This window comes from Typopeltis vanoorti, chromosome 1 (assembly GCF_054136105.1).
Source record: "Typopeltis vanoorti isolate ZY-2024b chromosome 1, IOZ_Tvanoo_1.0, whole genome shotgun sequence".
Taxonomy (NCBI): Eukaryota; Metazoa; Arthropoda; class Arachnida; order Uropygi; family Thelyphonidae; genus Typopeltis; species Typopeltis vanoorti.
In genome coordinates this window covers 38,603,295-38,622,913 of record NC_143549.1, presented here as the reverse complement: position 1 = coordinate 38,622,913, position 19,619 = coordinate 38,603,295, and the positions used below count along the sequence as shown (strand labels likewise).

Sequence of the window (19,619 nt, the reverse complement as noted above, 5' to 3'; positions counted from 1 at the left end):
CACGACTACCCAATTTAATCTGCTAGGGAGTGCCATTTAGGACTCTAGCCCCAACTTTGGTTGCCTTTTTTCAGCCTCATTTGCCCAGTGTTAGTGCCTGCAAATACATATCATTGTTTTTGTGATCCTTGAGGATGACAGTTTCACATTGCTAAAATATAGGAAAGTATTAATTAAATTTAATATGATTAATATTTTAGTATGTATTGTTATTTCCTGAAAAATAATAGTAATGAGTAACTAACGTATAAGCCTGTCTACCAGAATGGAATCTTGTGAAGCTTTAACCAAATGAGATCATTCTGAATATATGCCTAAACCAAAATTCTAATAAGTCGTTACCTTGAAATCTCACTCTCTCCCAATATGCATTACATAAAATGGTTCAAAGCATACCAATAAATGAATATCCTCTGAAGATGATGCCACAACTCAAACCTGTATTTTATAGTTAACTAATTATAAATTAGTTGGATCTACAGCTTCTAAATAAAATAAAGTAACTTTTAAAATATCTTATTTGTATAATTAGAGGAAATCTGGATAGTCACTCACTGACCTACACTGAATTGTTTTACATAGTGATTATGATTAAATATACTATTAGTCTACCAGACTGATGAGCAACTAAACCTCCATAAACAGAGCCTCCATTACGATGAGAGGAATTTTTATGTAGGCTTTTTCAACTGAAAATGAGTTAGCCAATTTCATATGAAGGTAGGAGAGATTTTCATCCTGTGTGTACACAAATCAGCCATTTGAACACATGCAATTTACAGACAAAAAATACTGTTGGTGCTGATGGGCAGTAGATGCCATCGATGATATTAGTAGTATTGTGTATTTGGATAATTAAGTAGTAGGAAAGATGATGAGATGAGCAGAGTAAAGTAGAGTGCCCTCCCATGAAGAGTTTTTGGACTTGGAGGTATCATGTAATAATAATAATAAACTTTTAGAGAGAAGAATGCTAAATAAAATATTTCCAAATGGAGTTCTTTGCCTATTCTCAAGAAATATATTTGTAGCCATAAGTTTAAACAGTATTCTTTGATTTGGAAAATCAATAGAAAATTGTTGGTTGTGTATATATGAAAAGGTTGGTGCTGATTATTCATAATAATCGCTTCATGGTATAAACTACACTAAGAGAAAAAAATAATATACTAATATTCTGTTGATTTTCTACCCAGCCAGTTTTGGAAATAATGACTAGCATGGAATATGGTATCTATGATCTTTCACTAACAGAGAGAAGGGACAAAACACAATAAAAATGAAAAATAATCCTTTCTTAAATATATGAATTTAAATTTTTTGGAGTCAGCACCAAATTTAATGCAAACAAATTAACTCTACACAAAGTATAGTTCACAAGCTATATATACTTATACTAACAAAAAAAAGTGAGTACGAGTATTGGAAGTTATGTATCATTACTTCATACATTCAGTAATAAGAAATATGTTTATTCTTGATGAAAGTACACGTACCTTACTTTGTGTAGTTACACCGTATTCGCTAGGTGGCGAGAAGACATATGGCATTGTGTTAGCGACATAGGTGACAGAGCTCTCATAAGAGAAGTTGTGACTTGTGTTAATAAGTGTGAGTGGCTGAGGTGTTAAATCCATGGATGCATATGGGTATTCTGTGAATAATTATTTGTTCTTAGGAATACTTTGTGTTTCAGTTATTTTTCCATACTTCTGAATCTGTTTATTTTCAATCACACATTAGTTTGCGTTAAATTTTGCACTGACTCCAAAAAGTTTAAATTTGTATATTTAAGAAAGATTATCTTTCACACTTTTTAGTGCGTTTTGTCCCTTCTCTTTTTTTTTTTTTTAAGTCAGTATGGAAATTGAGTTTTTAAATGTTAATGGGAGATGGTGCCTCACACTATTTTCCCCATCACAGGAGATAGAGCCTGCCTGTTCAGGTCCCTCTCCTATCACATGTATGCACTCAGCTAATGGCTAAAGATGTGTGTGAGCTAATCATGAAGCATGTGGTGGACATCTGGGTTCTCCATCATGTCCCATGACAGCAACGGGGAAACTACACCGGCTTCAATGAGTACCGTGCTCACATGTTCCGACCCTTTACTTACGGTGGTTTATGCAAGCTGATGTGGCTGGGCAAATGTTCGAGTTTGTCTTCGAGATTTACCACAATGTTGAACTCTATGAGAGTCTCAGTTCTGAAGGACACCCTGTGAGGAGGTCCTACGCTTTACGTAGGACCTTTCTAGGGATCATTTTGATATGTAACTGCCACGTTAACCTGAAGAAGTGTCCACCACACTACCCCTCCCTCAGTCCAACTCCACCTCACACCTCTAGCAGCCATCCCTTCTTCCTGTCCCCAAGAAGACACCTGGCAAACGTCATGCCAGATACACCGACGCTAAAAGGAGAAAACAATTTAAGGATGTAGCAAGGAAATATGCGTAGAGTAATCCTGTAATGCACCGTGCTGCTGTGACCAAGTACCAACAAAATAAACCTGAGGTGCACAGAGCAGCAGTGGTATGAGTAAAGCAATCCTGGAAGATAAATAGAAAGGCGAGCACTTCCATGGAAGGTGAAGGCTCACTCAGGCATGGCATGTATGATCCTGACATGGCGTATGATGCAGACGGCACTGTATTATGTAGTGAAACCTGTGGAGCGTTCATAACTTAAACATACACACGTGACAACAGTACTTAAATAATTCAAGTACTGTGGTCACGTGTGTACATGACAGAACTGTAGTTCTGGGTACCATGAGCCACAAGTGCCAGTACTGCAATGCCCTCAAGTGGAAGGAGGAGGCCCTTAGCAAGTGCTGCGGCTCTGCAAGGTGCAGTTCCCACCCTTTGAAAATCTGTGCAAGCCTCTCTACAGCCTGAAGAGAGGCTTGGACATAGTCCACTTCATGAACTGTGTTGTTCAGAAGTACAATGGCTCTTCAACATGACATCATTCAGGGCCAAGCAGGTTCTACAAGATGGCTTCATACCAACCTTCAAAGTTCAGGGGCTGGTGTATCACTTGGTAGAAAGTCTATTGCCAGCACCTAAACAGGAAGCCCCAATTCCTGCAAATCTATTTCGTGGGCATACCACGCATACCATCAGAGTACCCCTTCGAGTTCAAGAGGCTGCAGTTCCCCCTCAAGTTCTGCTTTGCTGTGACCATCAACAAATCCCAGGGGCAATTGCTGAAGGTAGAAGGGATTGATATGAGGGAGGAGTGCTTCTCACATGGGCAGTTCTACATGGCCTGCTTCAGAGTGAACTCATCCAGCAGCCTGGTGATCCTAGCACCTGAGGGAAGAACCACCAATATGGTCTACAAAGAGGTCCTTAAGTAGAGAAAAAAAATGTAGGTATTTTTCGAATTAATTTTTTCACTACAATCTTCTCTTTTTTTATTTCTTCATCAAATGTTATATTTCGAATTGCACTTCATCGTTTTTCTGCATCAACACGTTTCGCTTTATTCAAACTCTATATACTTTTTCTTTATTAGTTTTCATTTATTTTGCGAACATCTTTGCAAAGCACGTGTACTATGCTATTATATCACAAAACCAATTCAAAAAACAAAAATAACAATTTATAAAACAAATCAATGTTATATACCCAGAAGTATTATAATTTGATTGTTTTCAAATAACAAACATCTATAAATTTCAAATTCTATGTACAAATGTCTAAAAATATAATGTCAGGTATCTTCTAAATCACTTAGCAAATTGAACAACGTAGATCCGAATATAAATAAAATTACACTTTAATAAATATTTCGGCAACGTCACGTTGCCATTTTCAAAAGGAACTTACAAAAAGGCACGTGCATGCAGGCACTACAACACAGTAACTGAGAATGAAGGTATGAAGCTTTCATTCTCCTAGAAGTCCTGATGGTGCTCTCTAGCGGGCTAAGTAGATGTTCTTGGCCGTTGGGCTGAAGGTCTGCTGATGTATGCCTCCCAAATTTGGGGGAGTCGCATACAACCAAATTTGTTGAGGTTTGGAGAGTTTCTTAGGGCTGAGGCTGATTCCATAAATAGTCTTTCGAATTTGTATTTGCTACGGTGTATTACTATAGCTTTCTTCCACTGTATTCTGTGGCATGTATCTGCAACCAAATTTGTTGAGGTTTGGAGAGTTTCAATACGCACCACAGAATACAGTGGAAGAAAGCTACAGTAATACACTGTAGCAAATACAAATACAAGAAACTTCTCTCTCTCCTACTGTTGTAGGAGAGAGAGAGAGAAAAGTGGCTGTTGTGCTAAGAGGGTAGTTGGACCATGGAAGTCATTGCCTGACAGGTTGGTGAATAGATTTAAGGAGTGCTGTGATAGATTGTGTTGTGTAAGATGAGCCTCCCACTATGAGTCATGCAACTCCCTGGAGATCCATAACAATAATATGGAGATGAATTTACTATTATTCTTTATTATTATTATTTTACGACATCTCCATGGAGTCTGGAGACTCATCGTGGAGACCTAAATTAAGCATTATACACAAAAAATCCTATCATACCTCTCGTTAAATTCATTCACCATCAGGGAACTCACAACCAATTCTGACAATTCATTCCACTCACTCACTTACCACTAAATGGATTTTTTACCTCCAAAACACACAGATTGGTCAGAAAATGCACATCCATGCTGTGGAAATATTATTAAGTATTCCATCATTACCAAAACTAGGCTTATAAAAAAGTTGAGTTATTGGCCATAACAGCCCACTAGACCTAACATGTAAAAGAAAAAGGTATGAGATGACATATCTCTCTCACACACACACACACACACAAAAAAAAAAAAAAAAAAAAAAAAAAAAAAAAAAAAAAAAAAGCTAATCTTCAAGTTATTTCATATATTGTAAACAGATTTCTTACACTCTGAAGAGTCCCACTAAGGTTTTCTAGCATAGTATCAACACATGTTGCAACTTTACGTGCATGCACTTCAAGATCAGCAACTGCACCTGCATCCACAATAGGGACATGAGGTTGAAGCGCTTGTCTATACAGACTAGGTGTGGAAGAACGAGACCCAGGAAATGATGGAGAATCTATCAGAGTAAAATAACACGAAACCAATTAAATATCACTCTCATTTTTATACTGGAATAATCAAATATGACAAGTAAGAACATATAACTTAATATATTTTTATTTATTTATTATTTTTTTTTTAATATCAATCAATAGACAGGAGGTTGCAAAACTTTGCAACCTCCTCGGTATGCACAGCTTATAGATGAAAAGTGGTTTAGAAGAAGAAAAAGATCTTACTAATATGTTTCTTGATTATGAAGAAGTTGTAGTTGTTGAAAACTATAGCAGTTTGGAGAAGACTGTTCCAGAGGATAGAGGCAAGGAATGCAGAGTATGAAGGGGACTAAAAGCTAGAATTTGAATGGAAATTGAACCAGTAGTATTTTTTTCAAGTTTAGAGAAAAGTAGAGGAAAAACAAAAATAAGTTCTGCATGATAGCCTCATCTGTGTACTGAAGAGCCAAAAATTCAAAAGGCAATAATTTTATTTATTTAATATTTATATCCATTATTTATTTGAAATAAAGTCTCTATCACTTCCCCCCAATGCCACCAACCACTCTGAACTTCTTGATTTAATTATTATAAACATCTGACCTTCATGGAGTCAGAGTTTTAACATGGGAGATACACACTATCACAAATACTCATCTAACTGTGCCTAAAACTGATTTAATGCGACTACATTCGCAACACAATCAGGCAACGCAATCCACTCACCACTACCACTCTCCATGCAAAGAACCTTCCTCCTCACACCCTCCTTATATAATTTCCAGCAATGGCCTCTTATTCTACCCTCATCTCCCATTTTATGAAAAATTTCTTCCATGTCAACCTGATAACAATCCCTGACTAGCTTATATGTCTCAATCATATCCCAAGTCCTCCTCCAATTCGTGAGGCTTTGCAATTTACATTCTCTCAATCTGTCTTCATACTCCACATTTCAAAGACCACTTCCCACCTTTGTGAATCATCTCTGGTCCCTTTCTAACATACCCTTGTCACCATGAAAACTCAGCAACCAAATCTAGACACAATAATCAACAATCCATATGAGGCCTGATCAAGGCCTCATATGGATTGAAGCCTTGATCAGGTTGTTGTATGTAGATTTGTGCAATGTGGCTCCTGAATTTCATGTCCTTATCTACCACCACTCCCAGATCTCTCATCTCCTCTAACTCCTTTAAAGTTTCCCCCACCACGTGTGTACTTTCCATCCATCACTGCTTACCAAATTTCAAAACCTTATACTTTGCAACACTGAACTAACAGTTCCACTTATCTGCCCATTCATGCAATCTATTCAAGTCTCCTGAAAGACCATAACATCTGCCTGACTCTGTATTGCTCTACCCAATTTGGCATCATCATCTGCAAACAGCTGCATATCACTAGTTAAACTAATCCCAATATCATTAATATGCAAACTGAATAATAATGGTCCCAAAACTGACCCCTGCGGCACACCCTCTTTCAGGATACCGCATCCCCATATACAACTTTCTAATGCCCATCTGACAGCCAGTCACTGATCCAGCTCAGAAGTCTGTTATCCAATCCCATCTGTTTCAATTTATTTAAGAGCTTGTCATGTGACAGTCTATCAAAAGTTTTTTGCAAAATCCAAGTAAACCACCATATACGCATCTCTCCTGTCCAAGGTATTTGTCATCTTGTTATATTACATAAGTTAGTAAAACATGATCTCCCTTTAACAAACCCATGCTGATAACCACAGATAATATTGCTATTATCAGCCTATTTCTGTATCCTACTTCTCACCAATCTCTCTCTCTCTAGTACCTTCACCACAACTCCAGATATACATATTGCCCTATAACTTGTAGCCATAGCCTAATCACTCCCTTTATACAGTGGAAAAATTTTATCTTCTTTCCACTCCCTTGGAACCTGTGCTGTTGTAATTCTTATTAAACAGGCATAATGCTACTGCCAATTCCCTGGAACATTCCCTTAAAGATGCATGGCGATATGTCATCAAATCCTATCACCTTAGTGACATGTTTTATCACTGCACAAAAACAAGTTTTGTGCAGTGATGAAACACTTTTATTTGAAGAAGTGGATGACTGTGCAGATCAAAACCGAGTTAGATGCAGTTCATGGGGACTCTGCACCAGCATTAAAGACTATTTATTGTTGGATAAATGAGTTTAAACATGGTCATAAGTCCATCGAAGATGAAATGCGCTCCGGACACCCGACTGAGGTCACTACAAAGGAAATGACTGACAGAATCCATGGTATCATTATGGAAGACCGCTGATTGAAAGTGCATGAGATTTGCTGAAATTGTAGGCATCTCAACTGAATGGGTGTATAATATCCTGCACAAAAAATTGCAAATGAAAAAGCTGTGTGCACGATGGGTGCCACAATTGTTGACTATCGATCAAAAACGCATGTGAAAAGACATTTCAACGCAGTGTTTGGCAATGTTTAATCGCAATTTGCAGGATTTTTTTGAATCGATTCGTTACTGTAGATGAAACTTGGATCCACCACTACACACCTGAGTCCAAGCAACAGTCAAAACAGTGGACAATGCCTGGTGAAAGAGCACCAAAAAAAGTGAAGACCATTTTGTCAGCTGGGAAGATGATGGCCACTGTTTTTTGGGATTCCCAAGGAATTATCATGACAGACTATTTGGAAAAGGGTAAGACGATTATTATACACAGGAGTCTATTATGCGTCATTGTTGGACCGTTTAAAAGAAGAACTGAAGAAAAAACAGCCAAGATTGGTGCACAAAAAAGTGCTCTTTCATCAAGACAATGCATCATCCCACACATCAGCTGTTGTAATGGCAAAATTGCACGAATTGAGGTTCGAATTGGTTCCCCATCCACCATATTCTCTGGACTTGGCCCAGTGTGACTTCTTCTTGTTCCTAACTTAAAAATTTGGCTTGGTGGAAAAAATTTTTTCTTTGAATAAGATTGTCATCAAGGCAGTCAATGACTAATTTGCACAATTTGACAAATCCTACTTTTTTAGATGGGATGAAAAAATTAGAAACTCGCTGGACCAAATGTGTAGACCTCGATGGAGACTATGTTGAGAAATAAAGGTGATTTTTTCCAAAAAAATGTATTTAACTTATTTCTTTACCAAAACTTTTCAAACAACCCTCATATACTGCCATAATTAAAATCATCCATAATAATTACCCTTCCTTTGTTCACTAATCCAAGTTATTTATATATTTCTTATCACCACCCTCCACATTCCCTGGCCTATAGCAACATCCAACTAAATAAGTCTTCCTGTCAACCTTCACTTTACACCACACTGCCTCATAACCACTGCCACTATTTCTCTCTTTCATGTCTACCTTATGTGGACATAATTTCCTGATATCATCAACAGCACTCCCTCTTCCTTCTTGTCCTTTCTATCCTTGCAAAAAATACTGTATCCTTCCATTTCTATTCCCATTAGGACATCATCCTAATGGGTAGTTTCAACAATTTTGGGGCGAATATATTAGTGAAACCATTTCATCTCCTTTATTTCTGATACTTCTAGCATTTGTAAATAAACACAGCACTTCATTTTTAGGTCTATAACCAGTCCTATCTAAACCATTTATTGGTTGTGATTTCCTTACCACACCTGCCCTTGTCCAATCACCTTTACCACCGCTTACCACACACACACACACACATATCAGCTGAGTCTCAATTTCCCCACCCACATTGCAATATACTCCATATACATTGCAATATATATCTCCATACACATTCAATGCTACTTTCAACATCCACTCTTCCTATGCCATGTCTCCCTGTCCACATAGGCTCCCCCGTCCCGTTTCCCTGTTTCTTTTGCATTCCCATTCTTTCTTCATTTCTCACACTACTACTGTTTCCACTGCCAAGAGCAGCACTTCTGTCTCTTCGATACCACTCTCCTGATCTTTCACTTCATCTCTGACTTCTGATCTCTAGCATGCATCACACACTGCACTTCCATCTAACAATACTTTCTCCAGTATACTCACTCCAAAACCATTCAAATACAACCCGCCACACCTGTATAATTCCATTCTTCCCTAAAACACATGCCATATATTCACAAACTGTACTCACTTCTATTCACAGAGTTCAGCTAGCATACCATTCATGATTCTGGCTCTCCGTCTCAACTCACCTTGGCAACACACTGACAATCTTTCCCACTATACTGTTATCTTTTACTCCTATCTCAATAACCTCCTGATATTCACCCTCACATGCTCCTTAGGAATTATCTTGCTCATTCTCCCTCTTTGATAGCAGACCTTATGGAATCTCTCATTAACTACTCCTCTAACTATGATATTTCCATATGCTGCTATCCTGGAATCACTTGTCACCTCATTTACCCTTTTTTCTTTCATTCTATTCTTTTGCAAACTTTAATTAGTTTGCACTAAGCATCTAATATCACTCCACATATTCCTCATTTCATTTTTCATTTTCAATAATTGTTTCATCAAATCTTTCATCCCAACAATTTCATTCTATGTCACTCCTGTAGTCTTGCTCTGTTTTCCCTTTACTGCTTATGCTAAAGCATGGATTAGTTACAAGAAAATTATCATCTCAGATCATGAAAAAAAAAAAAAGAGCCATTGAAATCCTAAAGGTTATCTCAATTATCATAATACTCTATAAAGACATCAGATATGACACAGATTGATTCTTAAATAAGGGAAAAAATAGCACTGTTTTCTCTCATCCAAGAATCTTCTTAATGACTGACAAATTGTATGGCTCTGTCCCATTTGAAGAGAAGATAAGCTGCTGTTTCTCTCATCAATCTTTGAACACCAAAAATTTAGGAGAGCACAGAGCTGTTACTGATATTCTTGCAAAGCTTTCTCCTAGAAAGAGAGACCAACTGCTTTGGATTCAACAACTGGTTTGTTTGTTTGTTTGAGGTTTACTCAAACAAGGACAACAAAGGCAATACTAAGCCAAAGTTTAGAGCAGTACACAAGGCAACAGAATAGTTAAAAACAAATTAATAAATAAATAACTTTGAAAAGAAAAACCTGTATTTGATACATATATAATTGATACATGCAATTTACCAGTGGATACAGAGATGAAGAAATGGCATATAAAATCAACTATATAAATAGTGTATAAAAACAAGTGTAGAAAACAAAGGGGGTATATAAAAATAAAGTATGAAACAGGGCATTAGAAAAAATCTATCTATATATATTATGTACATTCTATAAATGAAACATATACACAATATACAATACATACATAGACTATATACAATTATAAATATTAATGCTGTATAAAAATTTAAACACAAAATGAATAGTTGAAGAATTGAATAAAATTTGCCTGAGTGTATAGAACTCAGACAGATTATGAATATGACTAAAATAGCAGCTGTGCTCAGTGACAAAACAAGAGTAGTGAATTAAAATGTGAATCATAGTTATATCAGTATACCACAAACCTCACACAAATAGACATGTCCCTACCACTCAATAGGAAGGAGTTTATGAGATGACTATCACCTATGTAGATCCAAGCAAGAACAATTTCATCTTTATGGTTCCTATGTAGGTTATCTCGATACTGCCACAATCTGATTTCAGTCTTCATTTGGTAGAGCTTGATTTGATTCATGGACTGCTACTGGGATAAAAGATTCTATCTGACAATCTGCCCATAATGTGGAGGGGACATGCAGATAGTGGAAACTTGAGAAGCAAGCATATAGCTACTTAATCCCAATGTGGCTTGAGATCCAACAGGGGCATGTGTCCAAATGTAGCTTCCATAACTGAGAGTACATTAGATATGAGAGAACCTTGGATGTTTCTGCAGCTCTAGGCTTCTGCCTGTAGAAAGTGTTATAAATCTGATATATAATGCACCCATCATAGCATTGCAAGCTTATGGCATAGACCTGCAGTGAAGTGTTGTTGCTGTCTGGGAAGACTGCATAAGAACACCAGAGCCTCTGATTTTGAACCATCTACACAGACATGCATAAAATCAGTATTCTATGCATATGAAAGAACTGCTGGCAGATAGCAGGAGGGGTGAAATGTTTGGATAGCATACAGAAAGAAAAACTGTGTGTGAGAGAGAGAGAGACAGTGTGTGTGCGCATGCATGCATGCCACAGCAGTAATCTATTTGATGGCATCTGTGCAAAACTGTCTACTCTAGTTGGAAGTTTTTACACTTGGTTATACTATAAATTAAAGATTCCAAGAAATTATACACTTGGTTTAATCCTTTATCCAAGTGTAAGCAAACAAGTTTGCACCTGAACTATTTTCAGGACTGGGGCAACTTGCATAAAGTATAATCAAGTGGAAAAACTTCCAACTACTTTCTCTAATCCAGAGTATTTTAATAATAAGGTGTGACACCTTTTGGCTTGTATATGAAAATATGACTTCTGCATTACTTCAACCTTAGTATCACCTCTGGGTCTGGCTCCCACTGAAGAGAGCTCAATAAAGTTCAAAACGGTCTAGGTAGTGACCCCTTCCATAATGCATAGCATTATACATGTCTGCAAGGAGATGTGCTTTGCATTATCGGATCCTAAGGCAACTAAAGTGAAGTCATGAGCTTCTTTATACGAGTTGCCAGTCTTGAAAATAGTTCAGGTGCAAACTTGTTTGTTTACACTTGGATAAAGGATTAAACCAAGTATATAATTTCCTGATATCTTTAATTTGATGTCTACTCTAATATCTAGAGCATAGGTTGCCAAACTTTTTCCGGCCACTGCCCACTTTGCAAGAAAAATTTTGTAATGCCCCCCATTGATCGTGTAAGACGGGCATAAGATGAATTAAAATACAATATTTAAATTTTAAATGATTATCTAATCGCAAAATCACAAAAATAATTAATTTTTAAATATATATTATTAATTTCTTCTATAAAGAGCCACTGACCCCTAGACTGCCTGAACGCCCCCAAATGCATCTGATCCCACTATAGCCCCCCTAGAAGGCTCCAGTGCCCACTGGGGGGGGGGGGGGGCAGTACCGCCCAGAGCTTCTGTTAGTCAATTATTAAGAATGAAAAGGTTCTAAGAGTGCATCTGTTTGCAAACCAAACAGATGTAGAGCAGTTTGAAAAGTACTATACAGATTTATTTCACCATGGGCAAAAAAGAGTTGGCCACAATGGGATAGTCCCCGGTGGAAAGGAATTTTATTTTGGTAGCATGCAGCAGAGACAACTGTTGATGTTGAAGCAAAAAAGGGTGCATTGACAGACTAGGAATAAGGGTCCCAATAAAGTTTAGCAATCGCAGTGTATCCTCTTTAGCAGAAGCATAGACTTGGGACTCACAATCGAATTTTGATCCAATCAGTGTCCAGTACAAATGGAGTAAAGAACATCTGTCAGCATTCCTAGGTTGTGAACAATGTTCATCACTTTATGACACTTATCACTTAACTGGTGTACATGAGGGAGGAAACTAAGTTTCATGTCAAATATCAGCCCCAAGTTGCAACTAGGATTACAGTTTGTCCTAGTGAGAGTCTAGATTGGAATAAAAATCATGTCTACAGCAAAAATACATACAAACAGCAGAAAAAATTTACACCCATTTTGAAAGATGATCAATGGCTTGCTGCAGCTATCTTTCTAAAACCCTCATATTACACAAATGACAGAAGAAGATAAAGTCATTCAAAGAGGGCATTGCTTACAGTTGGATGAGGTTGTTCCATTATTGAGTTAAGCTTGATTGCAAAGAACATGACACTTAAAACTGAACATTGTTGGATTCTCTCCTGTTGGGTACAGGGTTGGAAGAAAACAGTTTTCACTCGGACTTGGAAGATTCAATTAAATAAAACGTTCTTGATGAAAAGAGATATGTTCTCTCTGAGACCAAATTTTTGTTTTAATGAAATGATTTTTTGGGTAAAATAATTTAAAACAACATAAAATTATGTTAAAAAAGTGGCAATCGCTCTCCACAGTGACAATGAATTACTTTGATGATGAATGATATCACTATAGAAGAATGCTGCTGCTGCTGCAAAACACTACTCTTTTTTTTTTATTATCTGGGATCATTTCTATAATTTCTAATATAAAGTATGCCATTCTCACATTAAAAATTTTAATTAGTGAATACAAAAGGGTCCAAAATTAGTCAGATCACAGTGTTTCTAAACTAATGTAATGCAATTTGGATCACATAATTAGCCAACTTAACTGGAGGCTGAATAATTGATTATGGCAGTTTTTACTAAGAACTACAACTTCCAGCTATTCAAAAAAACATAGAACATTCTTTCACTCTTCCTGTCCACATGGTATAGCTGTGCTGCAGGTTCTGCAGCCCTTAGTGGGTGGGTGGGAGTGTATGTGTGTACACAAAAGATGATTCCACATCCAAGACCTTATAGGCATATTCTACACCTCCAAAGCTAATAAACATGGATCCTGAAAGGTTGGATTTCCAACAGACTTTCATCATTGATGGAAACATACATAGCACACAGACAACTTATGAATCACATGATCGTAAACAACCAGAGTTGCATGCAAGATATGTAAGAACTTATACTGACTGCACCTGGGGTTGCAGTCAGTATAAGTTCCACTTCTCACGAGCAACTGGAAGATGATCTTTGTTTCAGTGAATACCGCAACATTGCTATTTTGGAATAGAGAGTAAGTCTGCAATTACTGAATTTTCTGATATGTGCATTTTTATTATTGATATCAACAAATATGCATACTAGCATTATCGAAAGGCTTTCCTGATCATCAAATTCCATTCTTTCCAATGTTCACTTGTTTTCACCACTGTATTTGTGAGCAAGGTACAGATTCTTCACTCCAAAATGAAAGTGAGATGAAACATGAGGGTTCTAGAAACTAAGGGAAAACATACTGTGTCTAGTGGCACCGAATCCACACATACATACACATAGGATTACAATGAAAGAGAGTATCTCCCAAGCAGATGTATGAAGGACCTTACATAAAAACCAACTTTACTCGTATCCAGGGTTTAAGTGCTTTTACCAAATGATGATCATTGTTGATTGGTATTTTGTTAGTGATTTTTAGATTATACATCGAACTTGCACCTTCTCTCATGTGTTTTCCACATTAAACTAAATCGAGATGTAAGCAGATGACAACCATAAAATTCAATAATAGAAATAACTTATGCATGGAAAAATTAATATTTATTACTTGCAGAAATTTTGGCAAGCTCTCATAGCTACTGTCAATGCATACAGATGAAAACAGAAACAAATAAGAACAACATTTAAAATTCAAGTGTGTCAATACATACTACTCACTGCAGAAGGATAGCTCCATATATAAGTATAAGAATTCAAGTAAATAAATAAATTTAAATAATTATTAATTCACGAAACAATTCATGAAACACAGAAATAAGGAGTGTGACTTCCCAAAATTGTGAAATTTAAGACAGTCATTTCTGTTGAGGTTTAGACTGTGCATGTGTAGTGTACTTCACAACTTTCTTTGTATAATCTTCCAACTAAAAAATAACTTCTATTACACATTTTATTCCAGTGCATTATATGTCTAATGGGCCGAGCATAACTGGCTAAATAAGAACATTTTGATGTTTTTCACAAAGAATCTAAGCTGAAACATCTGCCCATACATGAGCAATGAATTCTGTTAATTCTAGGATGAAAAAGGAAATATTTATCTCTCAGAGAGTCTAAAGAGGAATTTAATTTTCGAACTCGACACAAAACTGCTTGGAGGTCAATTTGACAAAGAAGTCTTGCAATTCTCTCCAATGCTCCTTTGGAATGGAAATTATGGAAGAAGCCTGGAGTACTTAATGGTCAAAGATATATAACTTAGAGGAGACCTCCACATAGCCTTTAAAGGAATGCAGAGAACTGACCAGGGTTTCTGACATAATGTCCAATCCTCACCTTCTCGTGGTGCTGTTGGCATTTACCTGGATACTGAATGAACAAGGATGGGTTGGAAATTTGGGATTTAGCTGACCAAACTGTTTTCTTATGGGCTTAAACCGATAAGTGACAAAATATAAAATCATAGTAAAACAGGACAGAATTTCATGCTGGCTGAGGCGACACCCAGTTAAACAATGCCAGGGATGAAATTCTGATTCATCCCTGGTTAAACAATGCCACTGTTTTTGCCAGGGAACCAGGGCAAACAATGAAAAGTCAGCTACTGGAACAAATCTTAAAACACACCCCAACTCCACATCACCTGAGTTCAAGATTAGTACCATCAACATAACAAGCCTCAATGGCAAAGAAATGGAGCTAGCTGAGGAATTAGATAAGTACTAGATCAACATAACAGGAGTGACTGAAACAAAAAAGACCAAAACTGGTGAGATCTTTCTGAGCAATAAATACAAAATCTTATATTCAGGCAATGACAATCAAGGAAAAGAAGGGATAGCCATAGTATTCAACACTAAATACAAGGCTAATCTTCTTCAATGGCAGGCAGTCTCAAGTATAGTGATGTGGGCAAATATCAGAATGGGGAACTGGACAATGAGACTTATTTTTGCCTATGATCCCACAGAAGGTTCTACTATGGCAGAAGTGGAGGAATTTTTTGACACAATGAAAAAGGAAAAGTTGGTCCTCGTTGGAGATCTAAATAGCAGAGTAGAAAATGACTGTCAGACATACAAAAATAATTTGGGAAAATTTGGAGAAAAGAGCAAAGCTAATAATAATGGCAAATATCCATTGGATTTCTGCTCAGGACATGGACTGGTTGTTACTTCCAACATAAAAATGTGCACAAATTCACATGCAGAGAAGAGGCAAGGAATAAGAAAAGTCTCATTGACTATATTATTGTTGATAGTCATGCTTTCTCCTTGGTACAGGACACCAGAGGATTTGAAATTGAAAGTGATCACGATTTAGTCTTGAGCAGGATAAAATTGAATTTCATATTGAAAAGAAGAACATATAAGAAATTTTAAAGCAAGTAAAAGTTGAGCAGCTCTCAGATATGAACTGTAGACTAAAATAACAAACATTATTCAAGAAAACATGAAAGAGTTTGAAAACAGGAACCAAACCTTCGAGATCCAGTGGTAAACCCTGAAGAAAACACTGATTGATTCAGTCACAGAGGCATGTGGTGAAGTTGTCTGCAAGGATATAGAAAAATCAAGAAGGAGGAACAGCAATGGGATCTCCTTTATCACCAAACCTAGCAAACTTGTTTCTAGAACACCTTGAGGAAAAAATAATCACTTTTGAACCCAAACCAAAAATTTGGTTAAGATATGTTGATGACGTATTTGCAGTCTGAGATCATCCCGAACATGAATTACAACTGTTTCTAGATAAAATTAACCTTCTTCATCATCGCATCAACTTTACGTTAGAAAAAGAATCTCCACAGGTTATCTCCTTTTTGGATTTACACATTCAAAGAAAACAAGACGGTTCCATCGCCACGTCTGTCTTTCGCAAGCCTACATTCTCAGGTCGCTACATTCACAATTCTTCCGCTCATCATCCATCTCAGAAATCTGGCATTATTAAATCACTAGTTTTCAGAGTACACAAATTCTGCTCCTCTGAAGAATCTCTAAACCAAGAATTAGAAGTAATCAAAAATACAGCCATCCTAAATGGGTATAATCCTAAAACAACTCAAAAAAATCATCAGTCACTTTCCCATACATCAAACCAGACACGAAGAAGTCCAAAGGATTCCCATACCTTACGTCAAGGACATCTCCGAACATCTTTCTAAAATTATGAAGAAATACAATTTTCCCACTACTTACAAACCTATCAACCAAATTTACAACTTGTTACCTTCTCCTAAGGACAAACTCTCACCTTTGATGTTGCCTGGCATTTATGAGATTCCATGCTCATGCAAATTGTTTTAGTTTGGACAGACAGGTAGGTCTGTTCAGAAACGCATCTCGGAACATCAAGACCACATTCGTCTTTTTAAACCGCAGAAATCTGACCTCTCTCAACACGGAATTGAAAATCCAAGCCATAGAATCCATTGGGAAAAGTCTAAACTTTTACATAGATCTTTATATAAACAAGAACGTTTATATAAAGAAAGTTCTGAAGCCCTACTACACAGACCAAATTTAAACCTCAATGACATTCTTACTATTCCTAAAGTATGGAAAATTGTCATACAAAATTATGTAAAATAATTATTATTAGTTTTTTTTTTTTTTACTTCTGTAACATGTTACGCATGTTTAATGAGATTCTATTGTAATCATGCACCCTAACTGTATGTTATTCCTATTATTGTTTAAACTACTGTACTGATGATGTCCTAAGATACTTAGGATGAAATATTTACAATTAAATAATTTTCACTGTGGTTAATACGTGTGTTTCTTTTAATTATGATCTCACCACAGGTTTCGTTATTTAAAAAAGGAGTAAGAGATGATAAAGGTGACATAAAAACTGGAGAAAAAGATATCCTTGAAGTATGGAGTAATTACTTCGAAAAATTGCTAAATGAAACAAGCAGTGATAGCACAGTGGTAAAAAAAAAAAACTCAACAGGCATGCAGTCAGGAAAATACACATCCATGCTTAAAGTAGAAAAAGCCAAAGGCCTGAAATATGAAAGGCAGCAGGAGTAGATATTCGACCAGAAATGCCCAAATATGAAGGTATAAAAAGTCTTACATTGGCTGCACTTCAGAAGGCCTGAACAAAGGGACGAATTCCTGATGATTAGAGTAGAGCTCTCATAGCACTCATATATAAAAAGAGAAATAAAACTGAATGTGAGAATTACATAGGTATTTCTCTACTGAGTGTTCCCGATAAGATTTACGCAAGTATACTTGAGAAACAGCTGAGAAGGATTGTGGAAGAAAAGCTTGGTGAAGAACAAGCTAGAGTCAGGCCAAATAGAGGCTGTCAGGATCAGATCTTCACTTTATGGCAAATAATTGAAAAATCATGGGAATATAACAAAAATCTGTATTTATGTTTTGTAGATCTGGAAAAGGCATATGACAAGATGCCAAGAGAGAAGCAATTCAATACGATACAGTTATATGGTGTCAATGGGGCATTATATCAAGCAATACTTAGTCTTTATTTGAATTGTAAGTCAGCAATTGAAGGAAGTACAGGAAGATGGGTTAATGTTAAATCTCTGTTGTCAGACAAAGATGTATATTATCCCCTCTCTTATTCATTATCTATATGGATCAGATTATGAAGGAAAGTGGTATTAAACCTGACAAAAAAAAATTGTAGATGTTAATGGCAGCTCTTTGCTTTATGCAGACAATGTTATAGTTCTAAATAAATCCACTACAAGTCTGCAAGATTCCCTGATTAAATTGAATAATAGTTGTTATAGATATGTTATGAATATCAGCAATAACAAGACAAAGACAATGAAAACAGGCAGATGCATTGAAAATATCAACTGCATCGTGAATGGAGAATCTATAGAACAAGTGAAACATTTCAGCTACTTAGGCACGATTTTTAGTGAAGGTGGTAAATTAAATATGGAAATAGACAACAGAATCAACAAAGCTGGTATGGTAGGAAGTCAAATAAATAAATTTATATAGAATAAAAGAGAAATTAGTCAAAACACTAAATTAACTGCATACAAGACAGTGTTCAAACTAATTTTAACTTAAGGATCTGAGAGCTGGATCAGAAGCAAAATACTTGATCAAAGACCAGAGACCGCAGATATGAGAGTCCTGAGAAATATTATGGGCATGAACAGATGGCATCAATGGCAATATCATATTAAAAACAAGAATATTAGGAAAGAACTTGACATTGTCAACATCCAGGAATGCATTAGAAGTGTTAATCTCAGGTGGTCATCATCATCATCAAATTCCTGCCATATACCCTCCAGGGGTGTACAGGATATGATAGTACTACATGAAAAAATTACATCATTACTAACTTCCTATCTACAATTTTCCTCCAAATCAGTCTGTTACTTGTCAAGACCCCAACATTATCAGATCTTATATTTCTATCGTCTAAGGCATTTTGTACCGTATCAATCCAGCTATATCTTGGTCTTCCTCTGGGTCGTGTTCCTGCCAACCTGGCAGAGAAGACTTGTTTTGCTAATCTTTTCTCTCCCATTCTATTTAAGTGACCATACCACCTGAGATTAGCTCTGCTAACACATTCCTGGATGCTGACAATGTCAAGTTCTTTCCTAATATCCTCGTTTTTAATATGATATTGCCATTGATGCCATCTGTTCACGCCTCTAATCTTTCTCAGGACTCTCATATCTGCGGTCTCTAGTCTTTGGTCAAGTGTTTTACTTCTGACCCAGCTCTCAGATCCATAAATTAAAACTGGTTTGAACACTGTCTTGTATACAGCTAATTTAGTGTTCCGACTAATTTCTCTCTTATTCCATATGAATTTATTCAATTGACTTCCCACCATACCAGCTTTGCTGATTCTGTTGTCTATTTCTATATTTAATTTACCATCTTCAGTAAAAATCGTGCCTA

At 36.5% G+C, this 19,619-nt stretch overlaps 1 protein-coding gene across 5 annotated transcripts in view; it reads right to left on the bottom strand.

The window, feature by feature from the left end:
• BORCS6 (BLOC-1 related complex subunit 6) overlaps window positions 1–19,619 on the bottom strand; it is a 93,918-nt gene that overhangs the window by 57,390 nt on the left and 16,909 nt on the right. For all 5 annotated transcript variants that reach the window (XM_090415742.1, XM_090415750.1, XM_090415727.1 and 2 more), the window contains exon 3: window positions 4,911–5,086. In XM_090415742.1, the coding sequence (XP_090271868.1) occupies window positions 4,911–5,086 (176 nt within the window). The remainder of the gene's footprint in view (window positions 1–4,910; window positions 5,087–19,619) is intronic.